The sequence below is a fragment of the Ornithodoros turicata genome, chromosome 7 (genome assembly GCF_037126465.1).
Source record: "Ornithodoros turicata isolate Travis chromosome 7, ASM3712646v1, whole genome shotgun sequence".
NCBI classification, from domain to species: domain Eukaryota; kingdom Metazoa; phylum Arthropoda; class Arachnida; order Ixodida; family Argasidae; genus Ornithodoros; species Ornithodoros turicata.
The window spans coordinates 21,170,894-21,194,782 of record NC_088207.1 but is presented as its reverse complement, the minus strand read 5'-3'; the positions used below and the strand labels follow the sequence as shown (position 1 = coordinate 21,194,782).

Below are 23,889 nucleotides of genomic sequence, written 5' to 3'. Positions count from 1 at the left end.
GATTGAAGCGCCATCTGAGATGTGTCTAGTTCTGGTTTCGCTTTGAAGTAGTCATCCCAGGACCCCTGCTAACCGTGTGGCAGTGCTACGGATACGGAGGCTCTACCTCTACTTCATATTCTGCGAAGGTGCGACAAAAATAGCAAACTGATACGCTGGAGATCAACACAGCAATAGAAGATATAGAAGACGTCGTCAAATCCAAACCGAAAGTGAAGTAACGTCGTCGAGTGAGCTGCTCAGGCGATAGCAGTGTCACGTATCATCTAGCATAATGGGAATACCTGAAGAACTCGGTGAAACGCTGTTCTCTTGAACCTCCTCAAGATGTTCGTATATGCAATGTGTATTTATATCGCACATGTGATGCACCTGGAGGTCTGCTGTGCAGTGTGCACCAAAATGAACTCGCAGTAACTCTGCTCACTCCGTTGCAAGGATTCGTCCCCAAGATGATTTTCCTAGAGTGCCCCAGTCTAGAAATGTTGTACCATAGCAAACTTCGCATCATTGCAACGTTTTACTGGTTTTACCGCTAGCGCCACAACATTCTCTAGCGGCTTTATGCTTCTTTGTGATTACCGGTCCTTTATGACACAAATGGCCGCAAGAAAAATATTGTGTGTTAAAGACGAACGAAAATAACGAAACTCCTGAACATGGTATGAAACATTTTGTTAAAGCTCTGCATTTCGTTCATCGGAAGCTGTAGCAAAGGTGTCATGAAAAATGTGTTCAAATACCCTATCGGAGTATCGGATTTGAAAAATGCGCTCCCGAATGTAGCAGCCGCCATTTCCGTCATCCTGGTACTTGCTCGAATCCCCGGATTATCTCCCATGTTTCCCCTGTTGCTAGGAAACAGCTTCAGCGGATTCCTAAGAGATAAACACAAGTGTTATAGCCACATTTCAGCTAAGATTCGTAGCAGAAGCGCGGTGCCCAGTTTAGCCCTCTTCGAGACAGAAAAGAAAAATCAATAAGTTTGAGCAAGCAGTCACTATCAGTTTACGCGTGACGGCCACGGGTACCACTGGTTAACAGGTCCCACTAGTTATAGAATTCCTGCGAATATGACTAGCAAGAGCCACCTTCCAAAAAGAAAAATGCAGCTCTCACAGTTACTCTTGTTCTTCTTTCAGTTAAAAAACGTTCATTGTTTCAGCCTTAGAACTGACGGGCACCATAGGGAGTATTTTAGAAACGTGTCAAGATTGTGAATAAACAAATATAAATATGCGATCAACAGCTTTTACCTGTAGGAAACTTTTGCCAACTTACTACACGTAATTTTATTTATTTATCTATTTATGACACATACCCTCGATCATGTTTTAATTGAAATAGATTCAACTTCTTGAATTGAACTCCGAAATGTGAGGGAATGTTTTCTCCGAGGAATTGTGTTGGAGTTTTCCCCTAAATTCACCGCAAAATACATTACCCAGTGCAATGGTCGCAGTAGGAAAAAAATGTGCGAAAACGTGGGTATTTTGAGAAGCGCAATCGCTGAGCCGCACTCAGTTCTCTGTGAAGACGCGAAGCAAGAAGGACATGTACCTGCCTATCTCCAGCTTCCTTCTAGATGCTGATAACAGCAGCAGGTTACATCACCATCGGAAGAGGCGGCAACCACTTTCTTCCCCTGCGCAGCAGCAGTGCATCTCAAGCAACCATTTTTGCACATTATTTCCGGCTGTTTTTCATTGCACTAGGTAGCATATATCTTGTGGCCGATTTGGGTAGATGCACAATAAGCTCCCTCATTCTTGTATTGAAACGTTTCTCTAACTTGACAAATTTCAGAGGCCAAATCGAGAAGTCAAAATTTGTTAATGAAAGCTCTATGAAACCACTTGTAATACGGATTAAAAATTCCCTAGAGACAAATGCTGTTGGTCTCATATCTTTCTGCAGTGTGCTTTTTTATTATATATTTTTTTACATGGTTACTGAAGCACGCTGCATGTCTGGAGCATAGCAACAAAACTACACGCAAGACAAGACTTCCACAACATCGCACTTTCAACCAATTTAGGCTAGGAGCGTGCTATGCGGTGAAGCTCTGTTTTTAGAGTGTAGTGCGAATGGACACGTGTCAGAAGTGTCGCATGTTCCCGACACAATCAAATTCCTGACATAAAATGTTATGTGTAGTGGACAGTCAGCAGGCCAAAAGAAAAGACAGTTTCGTGGATAAATCTGAATATAAAGAAATTTCGCTCATGAGATTGTTTTACAAAAGTCTGAAATATGGAGCACCGCATATGAGTTTTATATATGCAGCATTATGCATTATGCAGCATTTTATATATGCATTATATATGCAAAACTGCATATATATATATATATATATATATATATATATATATATATATATATATATATATATATATATATATATGTTTGTAGCTCAAACGTCGCCATGCCAGTACTGGACAGCTGTTTCGGCCTTGTTGGGCCTCATCAACAGTACGCAGGCAGGCAACGTTTGAGTGGATGGCGTCAGAAGGTCACGTAGCACGTGATTCCTCCCGTCAGGGTGAGATAACTCACTCACTGAAAGCCCAGTGCAAAGCCAGTGAAGTATAAAATGAAAAAAAATAGCCGGAGCTCTTTGGCTGCACGTATAGCATATGTTTGTAGCTCAAACGTCGCCATGCCAGTACTCAAACGTTGCCTGCCTGCGTACTGTTGATGAGGCCCAACAAGGCCGAAACAGCTGTCCAGTACTGGCATGGCGACGTTTGAGCTACAAACATATGCTATACGTGCAGCCAAAGAGCTCCGGCTATTTTTTTTCATTTTATATATATATATATATATAGTTGAAATAAATGGGAGACAGAAGACGAAAGTAGGGGAAGTAACAAAAAAGGGGTTTATTAAAACTTAAAAATCATAAAAGTTAGGGAGGATGTCTACGTTACATCCTCCCTAACTTTTATGATTTTTAAGTTTTAATAAACCCCTTTTTTGTTACTTACCCTACTTTCATCTTGTGTCTCCCATTTATTTCAACTATAATTACGTAGCCGTCCGATCCAACTCCAACTTTTCAAGATATATATATATATATATATATATATATACACATATGCCATTTTGCGCATCGCATGTGAAGCAGACGTGAATCGCCAGAAAGTAGAGTCAGAAGCCAGTCACTAATGTCATTTTGATAGTTAACCTTAGCGGAACAAACAATAAAAGTTTTGAGCATGTTTATATGGTCCCTTATATCTGAGTAACTTCTAAGAGTTCCTAGCAACAACAATAACAAGGATCCTACTTTATACAGCCTACAGCAATGTTGACCTGGGTGCCACATTGCAGGAAGAATATGGAAAAGCCCACTTAAATATTTAGTCCAGGCTAGGAAGATAGTAGAGAAGGCTTCTATCCTCATTGGTGGGCGTGGTGGTAGTAGGGTGTGGTGATGTCCACTTCTAGATTATAGCAAAGCCGAAAATAAGAATACTACGGCAGTTGTGTAAGACTTTTATGATCTGCAGGAGTGATTAATCTGTTGACCAACGAATAATACGTTTCAAGTTGTGCCTGATTAAATCCAACTCAACTAGATCTAATCGTCCCTCCTATGGATGTGCTACGCATGCAATAAACGCGGGTTAGACTCAGGGGCGGTCCCAGTGAAGTACTTTTGGGGGGGGGGGGGCGACGTCTGAGAGCCTTTTGCCAGTCGCTATCCATTTGGGTGCGAGGGGCGTAGGGGTTCTGGACACGGGCTCAACCTAAATCCTACGGTCCTCAATCAACGAAATCCTTATGGTAATACATTTTAGGTCTTATGAGTAATAAGTTTAGGGGTGCGTCCTCTCCGCTCTCCTTGAGAATGTCACAGGTAAAGAGACTAAAACTGGACCAGGCTCTTCAACGTCTTCATTGTTGCAGATGATGGACCTGTGTGATGTCGCGGGTGTCCGTTCCAACTCCTCCCAGACAGACGACTTGGACAAAGAGGATGAGGAGGAGGATCTGCCTCCACTCCCCTGCAAAGATGACCTTATGATTGCTGGTGACTCCTGCCTTGCTGCCAGCGATGTTGAAGAAGTTGTGGTTGTTGCTGAGAGCAGTAAGTTGCAGCTTCCAATATGTCTCGAACAGCATGCTGGCCAACTTGTTCACTTGCAGCAAGTGTCCATTATTGTATGTCAGTGGTTCCAATAATGTGTTCCAAAAAATGAGTGTAAGCACATGCGAGTATCTCGTCGACATATAGCACTAACTGCTCCCGTTTAATAAGTAACATTCAACTGGAAACTGTAACCACGTACAAGTATTCAGGCGTACCAAGAACTTTTTATCTTCCATGGAAGGCACACGTTGAATACAGTATCAACAATGCTAATCGCACACATCATGCAGAACTTCTATATGGCCCCAACTGACCTAAAACTCACACTTTTCAAAACCAAAAATTGATTTCCTTCCCTGCCTGTCAAAACGACGGGCGGTCTTGTTTTTGATAAGATAGCTCTGATTCCCGCACTCACCACGTGTGTTTTTTCTGTGGGAAGTGAGATTCTAACCTTCTCCCCCTCGTATGGCATGTCAAGGTAACCTCCTTTCGTGACACCGTGGCGCTCAAATTAGAATCGACAAAAAAGACGCAGAACTGAGGACTCATTTCTGCAGAGTTTTGGCAAATTTATTTCAGCAATTGTTGTTGCGTTATGTGTCTTCTCAGGTGCTATACTGAGTAAACTGACCAAAATGGCCATGAGGAACCCTTTTCCGCAAAGAAAATTTTAAGTTGACTGGGAAAATTTTGGAGTTCAATTCGAGAAATTAAATTTCCATCAATTGAAATGAAATAAAAATGCTACCAATATGTGGCAAATATCCCTGGCAGAAAAAAAAAAATCCATCGACCGCATGCCTTTCCGTTGCCTACGTTTTTTACTACGAATTTCTATAATGGTTGGTGGACCACCCTGTATAGTATTAGAAAGTTACAAAAAAAGAAATGGAAATTGTGTGCATCAGGCACACAATTGACATAAATGGATTAGGCGGTGTTACTGCTCCGAGCTACAGACCAAATACTCAAAAGTCATTTAGAGGACCCATGGCTCCCAGCATCCATAGTGTTCATGGTGAATAAGAAATCCTATCGTTAAATCCCAGCGACAGAAAAATGAGGCAGCATACCTGAATATCACATTACGTTTTTGCACATTTTCTTGTACCAGATGTGCGGCCATAGCGGGTTAAGGGGTCCAGCTCATTGGTGGTAGCCAAGGTCGTGCTGTCTGAGGTTTTCCATGGGTTTTCCGAAGACATCCCAGATGAGTGTCGGTCCCCCTGAAGTCAGCCCAGGACGCAGACTATTCCTCCTGTCTACCACTCCTTCCTGCTGTCCTCTCTCCATCTGTCCACACTTGTACGCCACTCATAGCCACAGTTGCTTCATGGCGCTAACGTGGGATTAAAAAAAACAAAAAACCTTTTTCTTGTTCTTGTCCTAACTTGCACGTTCTGGATTTTTTTTTTTTTTTCTTTTTCGGAGTGCATGCCCGATCTTTCCTGTGTTGGCCCATACATGAACAGTTGTTTGCAGGATCTCTCCTTTTGCTCTTTGTAACTATAGCCCAGAAAAAAAAAATTTATGCCGTTGCCTCTTGCCATGGATCCTAAGAAGTTATGCGAGCTAGCAACCAGAAATACACCTGTTATGAATGACATACTATACATTGCAGATGATTCTTCGCTGTCGGGAATGGACGACCTCGAGTGCCAAGGCACACAAGCTAGTCACAATGAAACCGTGCTGGCCCCATCTTATTTCCTAGCGCCATGTACAGACGAATCTTTACCTGGCACACCTTGTCCAGGACAGACATACGTTTTATCTTTGCAAGGTAAGCAGGTATTGTTATTTCTGAATTTTGTTTGAAAGAAGCCTCGCAAAATATTCATCCACTATGATGATTTTAAAAGGGTTGTATATGTGTCATGATTCTCCCAGTTTTGGAGGGATCGTGTTGATAATGCGGGGATTTAATTGTGTTTCAAATATGCTGAGCAAGTCGTATCTCGTGTTGAAGTTGCTGCGCACTGAAGATCTGGCACCGTGAGAGAGGCGCTTTCGTTTTCCTCCTCAGTCCTTATAAATATAGCATACGACGTGCGTACGACATATCCGTGGACTGTAACATTTCAGGCGTTAAATTTTTTTCAGGGGGAATCTGGGCAAAATGGGGCTGCAAAAATCGCTTGTTAGTTCAGGAACCGTAAAACAGGGCATAATCGGGCATTATTGGGTGGGAAATCGGATTTTTGTTTTCAAAAAAAAGAATGCGTCTCACACTTGAGATGAACACAACATGCAGAGCTGCTGCACTGCATGCACAGTGCTTAGCGTTTTTCAGCGCCTATCCTGGTGACTGAATTTGCACTTTGGCTTTTGGGGTGTTATGGGTTTTACATTAAGTGACAATGACGGCAGTTTTGGGGGTAAAAAGTGGTTTTACTGAGTGTAACCTCAAAACACTGCTCTACATTCTATACATGCACAATGCGCACCCCTCTTCTTGGGAAGGTGCAAGGCACACCTGTTTCCATGGTAACTGTCTGCTCCTCCACAGTAGAATTTTCCATCTGGCATTGTGCTTTGCCTGCCGAGCTATGGAAAGCACATATTTTTTGTAAATGTTATTAAAGAAGTAGCAAATTTATTATATCATTTATTATGCCATATTTATCAAATTTAATTTGCAAGAAATTGAATTTTCCCCAATTGAAGTTGGAGTTGAAGTTCCCAAGTCGATCATACAGCAAAATATATAGAGCCTGAAGTTTTCAGGAAATATTTTTTTCTAAATTTGGGGAGTAAAAATTGGGTAAATAAACATGTGCTCTAAATTCATGTAAATTTGGGTGGAAAAGCTTGCAGTGGACTAAATTCGGGGGGAAATCGTGCTCAGTTACTCAAACTAACTGCACTGGTTCAATAGAAATGGTGACGTAACTGTGTTTTTTACCTAACAAGTTAGTGTGAATTCATCTCAGTGAGGCCAATTTACCGGGTAAAAATCGAGTTTCACCCTAAAGAGGCAGCCTTCATTTCAGGGTGCAAATTTGGGGAAGAATCGGGTTAAACCCTAAAACTTCAGGCTCTAAAGATGTATAGCAAACAAGTGTCAGAGGGAGAATGAGAATGAACTTGGAGTGAGTAACAAAAAGATAAATGAACACAAAATCATGAACGTTATAGACAAGTAAGACAGTTTAGGGTGCGCAATAATAGGAGATAAAGCATACAGGAAGAATGGAGGGAAAATGAATATGTTGTACCATTACTAAGGGAATCAGGGAACTTCTAACTGTTTCAACTCTCTTTTGACTGTATGTACCTTCTTCGTGAACTCGACAGTTCTCTCTATTTTGTCTGTTTATGTATTGATTTGTATATGTGGGCATTGTTTCCGTTTGGCTAGGTGCACCATGTAGTCTTCCTGAAGTTCCTGTAACAAATTCCATCCAACTGGTTGATGTGAGTACCTGGAGCTTAACGATTTGTATGTTTCATTGGTGGGATCAGTTAGTGTGACACCATCTTTGACAGGCACAGAGTTCACAACAAAACACACCGAATGTCAACCCTTAAGCGTACATATTTATTTACAGGCACTGCAAGGTCAACCTACGAGCAATCCCTCAGTTAACATCCCTTCTGAAACCAGCGTAAATCAGAACTGGTTTACGAGCAAGGAAGACAAGACCACGTTACAGAGCAAAGGCCATTCATGGAAGCAAGGAATGTTCTCGAAGGAAGAGAGCGAAATACTCGAAAATAACATACAGATCTATTGTGAGGTAAGCACCAGTTATTGGTGGTCTGGTAGTACAACACACTCAAAACCGATTTTCACCATAAAGTATGCTCGAGGCTGACAGCGCAGATAATGATATTGCATTGTCTCCTGATTTGCTAAAGACGACTGGCGTTTTTCTAACACTTTGCGTATATGTAAAGTTTTATGCCTCACATTTTCAACAGTCAGAAGGCCATTGGCCATGAGAGCGTTATGCTGTGAAGTTCTGTCTTAACAGTGTGCTCTCTAAAAACGGAACTTCACAACGTAAGACACTGAAGGGCAGCCAGCAATGGTGCATCCGTGCTTCCTGATTTGCTGAGTAGGAGGGGCGTACGCCAATTTTGCAGCACTTTGCATATATGTATGTAAAGTGTTACAGTAAGGCGGTGTACGCCACTCGTTTTCAACATTCAAAAGGCGGAACGATGTTGTTCTGAGTGCTGGTTGGCCACATGAGAGTGTTTATGTGGTGAAGTTCTGTTTCTGGAGTGCAGGACTGGTTCAGGGTGAAAGTTCATTGTTCAAATGTGTACTTCCCCAGGAACATGGTATAAGCAACCCTGCCACAGTGATATTCACCATGACCAAGGAGGAGAGAAAGGATTTTTACAGGACCATTGCAAAGGGTCTCAACAGGCCGCTGTTCTCTGTGTACAGGCGTGTCATCCGCATGTACGACAACAAGAACCACATTGGAAAGTACACATCTGCTGAACTGGACAAACTGAAAGCGTAAGAATTACTCAAAACTTTGTCTTCAGTTAAAGAAATGTTTACACCGATGCCTTACAAAAAATTCCGCTGTTTGATCTGGAGCGGCTTGCTTTTACGCCCCACAGGAGAATGCGTGTTTCCCTGATTGATCAGGAACACATTTGTGTGTTTCGCTCCGTCATGAAGCAGTCTTTCTTGACCTGCAGAGAAATCTAAATTCCAGCAGAACATTGTCATCACTTGTGCATCCTGCAAGGCCGAGCGACAGCAAATATTGGGAGAAAATGTACTATGTAGAGACTTTTCTCGTGCACATTAGCGGGGCCGGTTCACTGCGATTCCTTGGGTTTGCCAGATCCGCGTGACCAGGTGGCGTAGCGTGAAGGGGGCCGTAGTTGCGGTCGCCGTGGGCACAATATTTTTTTGGTCGCAAATTATCCACAGATAAAAAAAAGTTCGAAATATAAACAGTGAAACTGTTTACGGACGGATATAACAGTGAAACTGTTTATCGCTTGAAAAAATCTGAATTTTTTTTAACATTGGGCACTGTTAATTAGAACGATCTTCCCAGTCAACAAAAGTTGTTGCAGTAATATTGCAGCAATGTTGCCATGTCATATTGATGTTATATTGCTAATGTCCACCAATGTCATATTGCAGCAACATTATAGAAACATTGCACCAATATTCCAGAAACAACATTCACCGGTAATCACACTTTCATATCCTACAGTCTAGAATTCAACGTTTTATACATGTGCAATGCATCTGCACTGAAAACATGAAAGCAAAGAACACCGCCTATCTGCTTCTCTGCGTCATTTTGCTCCTTGCTGATTACTCTGTCCTTTATCTATCGAGCGTCAGCAATGTTCCGTCACAGTTGCATTGGAAATCTTGTTGCAGAAGCAAACTGACAATGTGTCCAGAACATAACCTCTGCTTGCACTTGGTTGTGAAACATTGCAGCAACATTACGGCAACATTGCAGCAACACTTCTGCAACACTTCTGCAGCTTTCTGTGTTGACTGGGTTCTGGGCGCCTCAAAGCGGAGGTGATGGAAGCGAAGTTCCATATTTGAGCTCGAGCACCGTCGCTTGTCACTGGTGGATTCGCTCCCTTGATGCCGGATTTTGTTGCTCCGTGGCAGATCCAAGTGCTCGCTCCAGATCGACCATGGGAATTTGCCATAATATTATCTTTGTTATACATGTATTATCTTTTGGTACTTGGATAGATTGCGTGCAGCTCATGGGAACGACTGGAGGGTGATTGGCAATGCCTTGGGAAGGAGTGCAGCATCCATCAAGGACCGCTGTCGTCTCATGAAAGAGAATTGTAGACAAGGTAAAATGATGTGCTTTCATTTGCAATGTGATATGGCCAGAACGTGGTGCAAAATAGGGGAGGTGTCATAGCTATTATCCTACACTGAAATGTTTTCATCATGCTGGTACGTGCGTGCCTTCACCATGCAGGTACAAATTGGTATACATCATGGTGCATAAAACATGGTTAAAGCCCTCCGTTTTCCGCGATTCCGCAAAGTTCCGCAAAGTTTCGCGGAATTCGTAATTAATCGCGCAATCCTTCGTTTGGCACAGAATTTCACGGAATCCCTTATTCTTAGGGGTGTGCAGAGTGTGTAGGGGTTTGTGCAGGGGTGTGCTGCACACATTCGAGTTCTCGAATTCGAATCGAATATCAGTCACTTGAAGTATTCGATTTGCGAATCGAATGCCCAACATTTGGGTTTCCGGATATTCAACTACTATTCGACGAATACGAACGACACCTCACGAAAGTGGGCTTCACCTGACACTTCTGTGCATGAGATCAAGCCTACTTTACAAAATCGAAGCCTGCTTTACGAAATTGTTTATGCTGCAGGACAAACACGGACAGATTGTAGTTTAGCTTAAGATAACGTTAGCCCAAGTTTATTGTGCACACTGTGCCTGAGTAAGGGGCATCGTCTCTACCATGTGCAGTTTAGCGGTGGCAATGGGGGATTTTGATATGGTGTCTGGGAGGTTGCCTTCAAAAAGTTACTACTCTTAAATAATGCCTACAGCCAAGGAACAAAAAGGTGTGTCCTAAAGATGTAACTTCCCCATGGCATGTATTGTAAACTCCTTCCTATAGAGTTCCTATAAACTCGATCTGTAGATGCTGAAAGATCTTTCAGTAGGTATAAAAGGTTTGCAGGCGACCGACCGCATCAGATGACAACACAAGAGATCATGTATGTAATGCTGAGCCACAACAGTGCTTTGAATCTGTAATTTTATAAAATATTTTTTGTTCACGCATTATCCAAGAAAATAAAGTGTTTCCCCTTTTCAAGCAGCCGTTGACTGCTCGCCGCAGGAAATCCCCAGAATTTACAAGTCGGTGCCGCAGAATATTGAATTTGCTGCAGCAGAAAGCGAGGGCCTTAAACATGTTCTACGAAAAGATTGTACATTACAAAGGAAAGGCTACTTAGGTAAAATACTACTAAATTTGTCCACACATCTTGGTGTGCCATATTTTCTGAATAAATGTGCATGATTAGTTACCTAAATGTCTGAATAAATGCATATGTATACATATGGTGTACGGAGGCATACAGCCTTTTTTAAGTTACAGTCGCAAGTATATGGGTGTGTATTGCTCTCATTAGGCAACTGCACTCAAGTGAATCGTCCAGATAATTCGGGAAAAAATCCTTGCTGCATATTTTAGTGCTCGTTTGAGCATTACCTAAAAGGGTTGAGAATCCATCCGTAACCACGTGTTTATTGCACGGTTCGTAATATTCTTGTCCTAATTATTCACTGTGTAGTTGTCTCCTGTGCACATTGTGTAATCACATTTATGTTGCACACGCTTTCCAAAGCTCGATATGCAGAGCATGATGCCAAATGAAGAACTTTCCTGCAGAGGAGCAGACTACTATCAAGGAACGGCTACTGTACGGGAAAATCGCAAGGGCATCGGGCTTTGATTGGCAAGGACAAATCTCTCATATTCTAACATGATTCTTCCAAAAATGGGGAGGGTTGGTTTATAAGCCCTTCAAAATAGACAGACAGACAGATATCTTTCTTTCTTTCATTTATTGATTCGTCCGTCCGTCCGTCCGTCCGTCCGTCCGGGCAGGGTAAGGCATTCAAAAGCAGGGCAAAAAAGCCATGTGGCTTTTATATAAGCCGTTCAATATTTTGCATTGCTAAAAACAGCTCTGGCATAAAAAAGTGAAGGATTGGTCAACGTTTTTACAAGGTGTACATTTCATAAGGAAACATCTATAAAGCACAATATATCTCATGCCCAGTTAAGGCACCTTTGCTCGTGATGAGAACAACTATCCCTTTCCATCAGTGGTTGATGTACATCTGTCTGCTACTTCACACATTACACAGGTCAGTGGCTGCCTGCGGAAGAGCGTCGATTGGCGGAGGCTGTGTACGACCTGAGCGGCGCTCTCCCCGGAGAGATGGTCACCTCTGGGCTGTCGTGGACAGCCGTTGCGGATCGAGTTGCTAGTCGGTCTGAAAAGCAGTGCCGCACCAAGTGGCTCAACTACCTCAACTGGAAAGAGGCAGGCGGAACACATTGGACACGCGAGGATGACATCACGCTCATCAGCACGTATGGCTAGTCACTACGTGCATGCTCTGATCAAAATATTCGCATGTGTGGGAGTCCCAAGTCACATGCACCAAGATTTTAAAAATGACAGAATGCTCTACATGAATAAAACCAACTGAGCGGTGTTAGCAGTTGTGTATCATAGTTGCCTGTATTTTATGCATAATTAATTAATTAGATAGGTTCTAACTAGCTACCTTTTAAAGCATTTTTCCTGGGCAAAGGTGTCGACCCTTGAATACATATTCTAAAGGTTGATAGCTAATTGATCTTATCTGACTAGTTTATTGAACTAACTAGTGAATTAACTAATTAGACTAATTAATTAGTTAAGAGGGCATATCAGCTCTCCGTCCCAATGTATTTTCTATGGAGCGCGATTTATGCTTTTCCTCGAAAACTAATCGACAGATATCAACGCTGGCGGTCTCATTGGAAAGAAGAAGCCAAGACGGGTCGGTTCTAAAGTCCAGAACTCCGAAGTTTGCTTTATTTTTTTTTTTTTTTGTGGTGGTCTCTTAAACCTGAAAAAAATGCATTATTTTTGTGGCCTCTTTTTCAAGATGTATTTTTCCATTTCTACCGTGAGCAGGGAAGAACCGTTGGTCAGAACTGACATAAAAATGTATTATATAATATATGTATTATATATATATATGATAATGTATTATATTATATAATCATTCACTTCGTAGACCAGAAAAAATTGCATCTGCATGCATCCTTTGCTAGAGCGTGCAGAGTAGTGAGAATGCCGGACCCAAACTAGAGTGCAGAAAACATGCTTGCATACATGATGCTCAAAGTCAATGTGCAAAAATAAGTCAACTAAATCTGTAGCCGGTTACTTATAATTAACTTCTATAGTGGTGTGGCTGCTGTGACGTTACCATCAGTAGGTTCTGGTTTTTACCAGTTCGGGTTTTAAACTGAAAGATGGATGTGAACATATGGTTCTTCTCTCTTCCTTGTCAGCAAAACTGTACTGTCTTCTTGAACAAGATTTTGCACGTGGATTTTTGGGCAACTCTTAGTCGAATACTCAACTAAATTACTCTACGTCCTGAAATACTCAACGAAACCTAAGAATATGGCTCTAACGTAAAAACCAGTCGCCAGCTCTAGACTGTCCCTTTGCAATTCCACCTTGTGGATTTGTGGCAAATGTTGAGCAGTATGGAGAGCAGCTGAAATGTTAGGCCTTTTGACGCTCCTTTATTTCATTTTTTCAGGGTATATGCATTAGGTGTGACTGAAGAAAGTATGATTGACTGGGTGGAATTTGCCAAAGACTGGTCAAGGTAATGAAGCATCTTTGCTTTTGTGGTAATTTCATAGAGAAAAAAAGAAAAAGAAGAACGCAGTTAAAGTAACAACAAAATATTGCATAAAACAGGTAGAGATAATATCGATAACAGTGATTTACGAGGATGAATAGGTGAAGCTACATTCAAATTTGCTAGGTTTAAACAAGGCATCCCACCAGTGGCGTAGCCACGGGGGGGCTAGGGGGGGGCTCGAGCCCCCCCTACCTGCCACGACTCGACCCACGTAAATCGTGCAAATCCGAGGAGAAAATAATATGGGGGGGGTACCAGAGTGACGATCGCGAAAGTTCTTGCAGTTCATGGCGGCTATCTAAGCAGCACTCGTGAATGGTTTTCAAAGTATGAGCTTTTCGAAGTGCTTACAATGTCGTGACACCACCTCACTGCACATGACAGCCTATATATGTAATCGTATTGTGAACGTCAAATAAATTCTTTTCGTTCTTGTGTTTGTTTTTCAACCGCATTTTGCGGTGTGGACAAGTATATGTGTGTTGTCGCACCCAGGATCAGTGGGGGGGGGGAGCAAGTTTTCGTATCGAGCCCCCCCTACCATGGAGGTCTGGCTACGCCACTGCATCCCACTCAGTCTTGACGTTGAGCCAATACAGAATCTGATAGTGCCCTCACTAAATGCTTTTGCTCTACCGTGCATGTCATATGCTAACGTGTACTAAAATGTTTTACTTTAATTAGTTAAAGAGTGATCCAGAACACTAACTTAATTAACTTAATTAGTTAGTTGGATAGGATACTGGAATTTGTGCAAGGTGAAAAAGCCAGTTTGTAGAGCTCGACTTGAGAAGATCTTTCAGATCTTGTCAAATTGATCACACCACTAAATTAGTGTTAGTCCAAAGTAATTGCTCCTATTATGTATTGTCTGTCCCCGTCGTGTTATTATTGATTACTGTTGCAAAATTGTTAATGTTATGTGCAGTGCTGCAAGATAGCTATTGCTCGAAGATGTTTGTTATGAAAGGTTATTTTTACTTTTCAGTATTTCTCTGTCCTATTTTGCTAAATAATTTTTGCAATTAATCATGTTAACATGTGAAATTAGCACCTCAAGAACTTCCTTATTACCAACACTTATAGAAAGTTTGAGAGATACCTTGGACACATTTTTTTGCATATATCATATATGTAGGGCTGTGCGAATAGTGATTTTTGGGTTCGAATCGAATACGAATCGAATAGTAAAATCTTCTAATAGTAGCGAATCGAATAATGTCGAATACCACACAAAAATGTGTGCTTATTGCTGAATAGTAAGCAACAGCTTGCATTGAAACCTGGTGCTCAGTTGTAGTTTGTGAGACTGACTGCAAACTATATACACATATATTTCACTGATGAATATGTTTGTGCTACAATTGACCTGAAAGTTGTAATTCCAGACATAAAGTAGCTGGCTGTGTGATTAAATCCCACTTTCTATGGAGTCATAGCTGGTCCAGCCAAAGCTCAAAATAATTAAACGAACTTAAACATCCCTGCCAACATTTGCTAAAATATTTCTCAAAAGTGGCAATTTTCAGTGATCCCTCAAGTCGCACTTTTAAACCATGCCTGCAACCCCGCGGCACTGGCAGAAGTGTAAACGAGGCTTCGCCTGATGCTCGGAGACACGAGGCAAAGCCAACTTGCAGGATATCGTCAAGTCCGCACGCGCAAAACTGTAAAGTAAGCTTCACCTAACACTCAGAAGCATGAGGTGAAGCCACCTTGCAGAATATATTTGAGGCGCAGAATTGTAAAGTGGGCTTCGCCAAACGCTCAGAGGCATGGGTTGAAGCCAGCTTGCGGAATTTCGAATATATTCGAGTATTCGATGAAATGTTATTCGGTTCGAATATCGAATATTTCGAATATTCGCACTCCCCTACATATATGCTTATATTCGTTAGTGGTTGGGTCATTTAATGCAGATTTTTGGCTGAGAGAGACGCTTGATCTGTTGCAGTAGGGAAATGATACGTATGTCTAACGGAACAATAAATGAATTTCTGAGGCAGAGAAACATTTTGGTATGGGTTCCATGATAGACTTTGCTTACACTAAATTTTTTTTTCCTTTCCCTGCCTTCGTAAAAGTGTCCGATCGCCACAGTGGCTTCGTGGGAAATGGTGGAGCCTCAAAAGGCATGTTCCCAGTGCCAACAAGATGAGTTTCCGAGGTAACACTTGTTGTTGCATGTACTGTACAAGTAATAATTTTCGCGAGGGAGAAATTTTCGCAAAATCCGCGAGCGTTCCTTTCTTCGCGAATTTAAAGTTTCGTGACATATCGTGACAGAAAGATATGTGAATGAAATATATGTAATAAATTGACCCAGGACGCTGTGGCAACATATCTACGCGCGATTTCTTACGCTATCTCACTGCGTTGCCTCGCAAGATGTTCAGTTCTTCTCTGTCGCACGTGGAGACGGTAATCCAGCCTACATGAATCCCGCATGGTTGTCGACGTCCCGTGATTCCAGTTCGGGCTGGCCTTTGTAAAAGTTGCCGCATCGCTGTCGAGTACCAATCGTACCTGCTCGATACAGTGGCAAGAATGATAAGTGACAGGGCAATTCGGCAATGACCCATATACCAGCAGAGTAAAGACCCCCTAATCGCAGCCCTCTCAGCCAGGAGGACTCAAGAGGAAGACAAACGCGACTGGTTGTTGTACCCAGTTGGGGTACCTTTTGTTGACTTCCTCCTGGAAGTTCGAGGTGGAAGGCCCCTAAGATGCCTGACACAGGGTCGACGCACCACGGTACTGTCAGTGATTTATCCAGCCCCCCCTCCCCAAACGTTCAGTGACACCCTCCTAACTTGTTCACCGGTGTAGCCCCTACGGGGGGTGCCCTTGTGATTTCAGCTTTAGACACACGTTGGTAATGATATGTTAAGCTGTAATGATGTAACTATAACAGTGACCCCCCCCCCTCCAATTTTTTCCAACACCTCTCCGTGCTTGGGATTTTGGATAAACCACTGGGTACGGTGAATCGAAGGGTCCGCGACTAATTGCCTGATCCTGGCTCCTCACAAATTGGCGAACTCTTTAGCCTGCGAATTTAACCACTTGAAAAGTATTTTTTTATGAAGTAGTTTTAGAAATCATGATTATTATTTTTCCTCATGTTGTGGGTATTTTTGTTGTGCTCGTAGCTTGTACACACGGGGTGTGTGTTTCCTGCTACAATTACCTGGCGCTGTGGTACTCACGTTTGTCATAGTGTTACACACATTTGTAACTGCTTGCCTGCTCCCTCGCACAATAGAATTACACATAGTAGTTGTGCACTGTAGGTGCTGCTGTTTTTGTGCCAAGCTGCCTTCCTTTCTTGCCTCATCGTGTAATTATGTGTATTGTGAATAATGTCTCGTGAATTTTGGAGGTTGTCTGAGTGTGCACTCTCTTCACTGAGGTTAGGTAACAGAACTTTATTTTATAGTTATTAAAGTAGCACAGAAGTAATTTTAACACCCTGTTTTCGTTCTGTAAATGTGTTAAGTAGGCCAGTAAAATGCACCATGAGAAGTGATTCACCCCACAGAGTCGTAACTATCGCAGAAACTGAATTTAAAGTATGCCGCAGAAAGCGCCCGTGCGCAATAGTGGTGAGGAGCAGTACAAGCCCGTGAGCCTGTGACCTTGCACTGATGACACACCGTCCGCACTCGCTGATTGGTTCAGAGAAATGTCGTCTGCTAGTCAGTTGTTCAGGTCTCTGAAAAAGCATTGGACACAGGGAAACTCCGGTGGAATAATGAAATCCTCGATGCGCACGGTCACCGTTTCAATCCCTAGTCCCCCCGAGGGAACAGGTTTACCGACTACAAAAGGAGAAAGCCGTCGCACACAAAAAGAAAAAGGCAGGCCCTGACCTCGACTGACCGCGCTGACGTTACACCAATATCGGTCGCGCTTCTCCTCAAACTCATTCTCCCTCAAAGACACATTACATGCACTGTAACACATTCATAAACATTCAGGGTCTGGCATTTGTCTTATCAGCTTAAAATGAAACACTGAAGGCCATCCCCTAAATGTAAAATATACCTCCCCCCCTCATATCATAACAGTGTCTTTCCTAATTCTGCCCTACTTTAATGTGTGAATAAACATATCCCACCCCCTACTTTAATGCTGTTTCAGGACGTTGCGTATGAAGCTTTAAGATAAATTATGACACATATTTCAGAACTGTGTGAGCACCTATACAAAGACTACGCTGAAAAAATAAAACTCTCAGAAGAAGGGTTACACGGAGAAACATCTGGGACGGGGAAGAAATCAGCAATTCGGTTGCATCCCAAGGTGTCCACACCGAGTGTGCAGCCCAACCTGAGGGTCATCAAAAGTTCGACACCAGTACTGCCACAACCTGTGATAACACCACCTGCCGGTATGTGCTGCTCGGTGCTCATTGCCAAAGTTTCGGCACAGTGTTGCTGACTCGCCTTTGTCAGTCTTGTAGAACCTTATATTAATTGTTTCGTGGAAGCAGTGGTAAGTCTTAATACAAAATTAGTGGGTGTGATGGACTTTTTTGCAACTTCCACAGGGATAATAAACTGGCTGCCTAAACTGTTGTTTACATGCACGCATTGTTCTGTACACCAAAGTGTTGGGGGAAAAAAATATTTTTCTATGTTTCATACTTGGTGAGAATTTGGGCTCCTAACCCTGAATTCCTGGGAAGGATACTAAAATGGGGATCAATTGCAAGGAGAGATTGCAATTATACTAGATTGCAGTTGCTTCCTATTTTAATCCATTAACTCTGAAATTTGCTCATCCCCACAGCAAATGGTCCCTAAACTTCATATAAACATCCGTACAATTATTATTATTTTTTAATCCTGCTAGCACCATGAAGCAACTGTGGCTATGAGCAGTGTACAGACATGGGCAACAGGAAGGGGTGGGCGACACAGGAGCAGGTTAATGTGCATCCTGGGTTGACTTCACGGGAATTGTACCGACATTTGCCAGAAAACCCCATGCATTTAATCGCCAAGAGGGAAACATTACTGCCTTTTCCCTTGGAGTGTACAGAAAAAAAAAAAAAAACGTTTCTTCAGATCTCTGGCAGTTCTACATGTATGAAGGTGGGGGGTAATTGCAATAGGTTGCTATGTCTTCGCATTTTAGTCTCCTAACTCTGAGTTTCTGGGACAGGAGAATAAAGTGGAGAGTAATTACACAATTACTAGATTGCAATTACTTCCTGTTCGTCCTCTAACCCCCAAATTTACTTTCCGGCATGCAAATAAACACTAAACTTTGCATAAACTTCCACACATTTAATCCCCAAAGGGGGAAAAGTTATTCTTTTTCCTTGGAGTGTGCAAGAATAAAACTTATTTGTTAATCAGCTCTCTGGCCACCAAGTCCAGGTCACTCTGGCCAGGCAAGTAAACTTCATGTGGCACTTATCTTGCTATAGCAGTCATTAAAAGCAAAGAAGGGGCTGTATATGATGATACCTTTATGAGTTTAGTTCACAACGTTACAGCCACCGTAAGAATAATGGAGCATGTCTGACTTCTTTGCAGTTCTGCCATTAACAGTGCCAGTAACATTACCTACCAGGCTTCCCATTCTGGAGGTGATACCACAAAATATTCATCTACCTGTTGGACCTCAAGCCATTATTTTGACAACTCAAGGACAGGGAAATGGAGCATTGGCAACAGCTCTACCACAGGGACAGATTCTCATCCAAACTCTTCCTGTGAGACTTTCTTTATCTCCCAATGTTGCATGTATAGCACACACATACACGAAAAGTCAGGTTCTCATTTGCAGGCCAGCTGTCATCAGCTTGCAGAAACCTTGCATGTTTTTCCCAAGTATGACAAAGCAAAAAAAATAATTGTGGCTATCGTAAAACTCAAATTGTTGCTGAGCCCTTAAGTTTTGCAAGTTTTTCGAGTTGAAAATTAGAAAATTTTAAGGGCACTCAAAAATATCCAGCAAGACTTGACACTTTGAAAAGTATGCTGGAATCACAAACTTAATCCTCACACTTAGTTGTACAGGTAAGCATTTGAACTGCTTCATAGCACAGTTGCACAAACAGGTGCAATGTTGCTTTTATGAAGTGTGCCGCAAGCGACCTCAGGCTCATCACGTGGTCAGTGAATTAACCCATGAATTTTATCATCCGGAATCCACGAAATTTAGTGACCACAAATATGTACCTCGTGCCCTATGGGCCTGTTGCATGGCGTTTGGGGCGTTCTGAACCGTATCCTGCAGCACCAATTGTGGTTGTGTAGCCAAAGGTTTGTCCATGCACAGGCATGTATTGCCTACACTGTTGCTCTGAAAAATCACGGAGCAATGATTTCCACAAAAAGGAGATGACATTAGCGGTACAGTGGTAAGGCAAGGAACACGCCGGACACCATGAAGATAACGTCTCAGTTTCTTACTGCTTTTGGATCAAGACACTCCACTTGGTCCATCGAAAGTCGAACTTACGCATTCTGCGTTTCTCTCTCCTCAAGGCGACATACCGAGATTGGAACAAGCTTATCAAGAGCTTGGCTGGCCAACCTAGCCGTACTTGGCAAATGCTTGGCCGACGAGCTCGTTTCTTGGTACAGGTCTTCCCCCTGGCTGACGGCTTGCCAAACCTTGTGCCACCATTGTGCCATTGGCCACCATTGGCCAACATTGTGCCACCATTGGCTTGCCGAAGCGTCGTTGGCCAGCTGTCGTCCAACTTTTTGCTGACCATTGGCTATCGGCCATTGCTTGCTTGGGTTGTGTGCGAAGCAATACTGAGGACACCCCTGAGGGATCTCCTCAGCGTCTGTGCAAACAGGCTCTGATGTCCTGAGAGACTTCTTGATGATGAAGTATTATAACACCCCTTAGAGTGATAATCTGCATTGTGATGTTGCTGGTTCCACTAGTGGTTCCACCAGTGTGATATTGCCTTCAACATGCCATCATCACTTTCCAGTAGCAGTGTCTTAACCATAACCTACAATGATGACAGCACAGCTAAAGTGCTCGGTCATTGACATCAAGTGGAATGTGCCGTCACTGTTGATACGAACAAGCCAGGTTATAGCTGAAAACATGTATTCGTACCAATTGGTTAAAAGCTAATAATATATATATTGCACGATTTTTGTTTGCTGTCAACTGCAGTCGGAGCCTGTGCACGAGAACAAGAATGTCCTGGTACAGATGAACCTGGCACCGCAAGTAGTGATGGGCACCGAAACTCAGTTCCTCTCCTCAGCACAAGACACCATGATGGTACCGTTGGTGGAACACGCTGGCGTAGGTACAAGCAATTCTTACGGGGAATGTTGCATCGATCAGGACGAATTTCACAATGAGGTAAGCTGTATCCAGTACCTGACTTTTGAGATAGAATCTGCTATGTGGGGTGATGTTATGGCATGGTATCATGTTATGAGGCATGGAGGTCTCATTGATCCTGTGGATTTTTAATATTTTTACATAAATCGAAGCATAACACATATGATGGCTATTGGCATTAAAGCAAATTGTCTTAGTGAGTAATTTTGGTGCAAAGAAATGGAGAATACCTAGCAGCAAATTTAAAGGCTTATACTTTGCATTTTTTGCTGCATATATCGTCTCAACAATAAAATTCTTGATATTTTCGCAGAATGAATTTGTAAAATCCAGTTGTAAAATTCAGTACAAGAGTGCATCTACAGTATAGTGACAAGTTTGACTAACAGGCATTTGTGTACAGTCCTGTTCAAAATTAAATTAAATTTTATTTGCTTCTTAGTGGTGAGATAGGCATCACATTAACCATAGTTGAACAATATCTATTTTCATCTATATCTATCATGAATGTACACATTAAACTTGTTGGCTAAAGAGAGGGAGCTGGGATTCCTCTGTGCGTGTGTCTCTAAAAGATGCCATCTTCAATTCCATTTGTACTTCATTAGCAGGCAGTCTATGTACCATGAATTATTTACATAAAAATTTTCTGCCTCAAGGAATGCACAGTTTAAATTGGCACATTGAAGTTTGGCTTTATACTCAGTGCACAAATTGGAACTGAGACTGATGGTTGGATAGATAGTATCTCTGTTTCTGAACATTATGTGACTGGCTTTGGCAATCTTTAGACACGCAAAGCAGTTATGTCCAGGAGCTGGCTATGGTCTCATGCTATCTGCTTCTATATCCTGCTATATATCCTGCCCATTGTGACATTTCTATTAAAGCTCTGTATATTTTTTAGGCATTACCTTTTGTTACTTCTTCATAGTGCACATCTGCTTTAACTGCTTAACTGCTTTAAATACCACAATTTTACTCTTTCAGGAAATTCATCATCACTCGTCATCTATCGACGAGGTTGATGATTCCTCAATAGTTTCTAGTCAGATTGATGGGAAACATGCAGAGAATGTAATACTCGCAGGTAAGCACATTTTCGCACAAGTTAAATTGTTGAGGTGTTTCATGTTTACAAATAGTATTAAACTGGAAGAAAACAGCTTCCAACTGCTTTCTTCCTGACTTGTCGACAAGAGTGTGCAACAAGGTCTTCTGCAGACACTCTGCGACTGTCTCCAAGATGTCTTGAAGTACCTGTGTACATGTACTGTGTACCTGTGTACATGCGTCTGCTACTTTGCATGCACTGCCCGCTACTTGCTTGGTTACCCAAGAATTGTGACTCGGACATCCCGATCCTGATGTTATTTTACTTGGATGCACATTTCAAAACCATTGCTTTGTAGTGACGCTAAAGTAATCTCTTCCTGAAACTTGTTCTACAAACACTAAAGTACAGTGTGATCGTAAAGGGACTCTGGCAGGTGTAACCCTAAGGCACAATGACCTAACAGTACTGCAGATAAAAATTGTTAGCCTTTTACTCCAAGGAGGCTAAAAATTAAATTATGCCCAGAAATGTAAATACACTGCACTGCACATGATTAGCAAGATGTCATGGTAATTTCTAAGCTTTATTAAAATATATTTAGGGCAATGAAAAAATGGCTAGGAAGCAAGCGAGCTGGTGAAGATGATGCATAATGTAAAAACCCTGAGCCTAGGGAACACGAAGTGTTGTGTCTGTCCCTTCGTGTTCCCTAGTCTCGGGGTTTGGTTTTTACATTATGCATATATTTAGGGCCCTGTATTTTAGGGTAAAACCTGTGTTTAGGGTAAACGTTTTGGACGAATATTGTGCAAGACGTTTCAAACGCAACTTAAGACTGGGTGCATTGTTTCAGGAGTGTTTCTCGCAATCTTCTATAAGTTTCTCATGGTATGTGCTAAACCTGTGGCCAATTTGTCTTTCTCGCAATCACAGATCCAATGCTGGCTGGGAGCCCAGAACTTCTGGAATCGACGTCAGACATTGATTCCGATAGGTCACATATTGTGGATAGCTTGGACGAAGTTGTTTCGGAAGAGAACTGAAGAAAACCTGTACTAACATCATTATACAGCTTATTTCAGTTGATGGACTATTCTAATTTAAACTAGGGGTGTGCGAATATTCGAATTCTCGAATTCGGATCGAATATCAAACGCTCGAACTATTCGATTCGCGAATCGAATATCCAGTATTCGATTTTTCGAATATTCGACTATTCCGCGAATATGAACGACACAACCCGAAAGTGGGCTTCACCTGATGCTTCCGTGCACTAGGGTGAAGCCTGCTTTACAAAATTGGCCTTGCTGTAGGACCAACACAGGCGGGACGGTGTTTAGTTTAAGATAACGTTATCCAAAGTTAGTTTTGTAGACATCGTCTGTGGAAGGGGCGGCGCCTCTCCCACATGCAGTTTAGCGGTGCCGACGAGGGACTTTGATTTGATGTCTGTGAGGTTGCCTTTAAAAAGTTAGGACTCTCGAATAATGACTACAACCCACGAACAAGAAGGGTGTCTTAAAGATGTCCTTTGCAACTAAAATTTCAGTAGTGCAACTTCCTAGGGCGAGTGCAAAGAAGCTAAAAGGTGTTCATGGCAAAGCTGAGGCAGGATGCCAATTCGTTTGTTTCACAAATGGCCTGTGGTTGTCTGAAACAATTACAGCCTCATCCGTATAACATGCTACTGCCTGGCATAAAATTTTGAAATGAAGGTAACCACTCCAGTAAGTGTAGGCTCACCCGAAAAGCAGGAAGCACTCTCATGTAACATTAAAGAGTAGGGGCTTTGAATAGAAGAATTGCATGTCTCTCTTGTGGCAGTTAATGCTAGAAATATTACACTAAAGGCATGGGCTACGAAATGGAAACCTTTAGTGCGAAAGTCACATATTGAAAATTTTGCATGAATATTGGATTCGGTATTCGGAATTTCTTCCCCCATTCGATTCGATATTCGATTC

At 42.2% G+C, this 23,889-nt stretch overlaps 1 protein-coding gene across 1 annotated transcript; it reads left to right on the top strand.

Annotated features, from left to right (window-relative positions):
- Positions 1-562: 562 nt before the first annotated feature.
- On the top strand, positions 563-23,011 carry LOC135400318 (cyclin-D-binding Myb-like transcription factor 1). The gene is made up of 15 exons (XM_064632147.1): positions 563-662; positions 3,913-4,093; positions 5,721-5,882; positions 7,461-7,516; positions 7,651-7,839; positions 8,383-8,573; positions 9,798-9,907; positions 11,968-12,196; positions 13,429-13,497; positions 15,621-15,703; positions 17,726-17,929; positions 19,083-19,261; positions 20,692-20,886; positions 21,859-21,958; positions 22,859-23,011. Exons 1-15 carry the CDS (start codon positions 660-662, stop codon positions 22,966-22,968), a joined length of 2,061 nt encoding a protein of 686 aa, XP_064488217.1. The 5' UTR covers positions 563-659; the 3' UTR covers positions 22,969-23,011.
- The last annotated feature ends 878 nt before the right edge of the window (positions 23,012-23,889 follow it).

What these genes read in the sequence shown, in the direction of transcription:
- LOC135400318 (XM_064632147.1), top strand. An exon ending in ATTCCATCCAACTGGTTGAT is followed by an intron (nt 7,517 to 7,650) that starts GTGAGTACCTGG and finishes ATTTATTTACAG; the next exon opens with GCACTGCAAGGTCAACCTAC. An exon ending in TTCTCATCCAAACTCTTCCT is followed by an intron (nt 19,262 to 20,691) that starts GTGAGACTTTCT and finishes TGTCAACTGCAG; the next exon opens with TCGGAGCCTGTGCACGAGAA.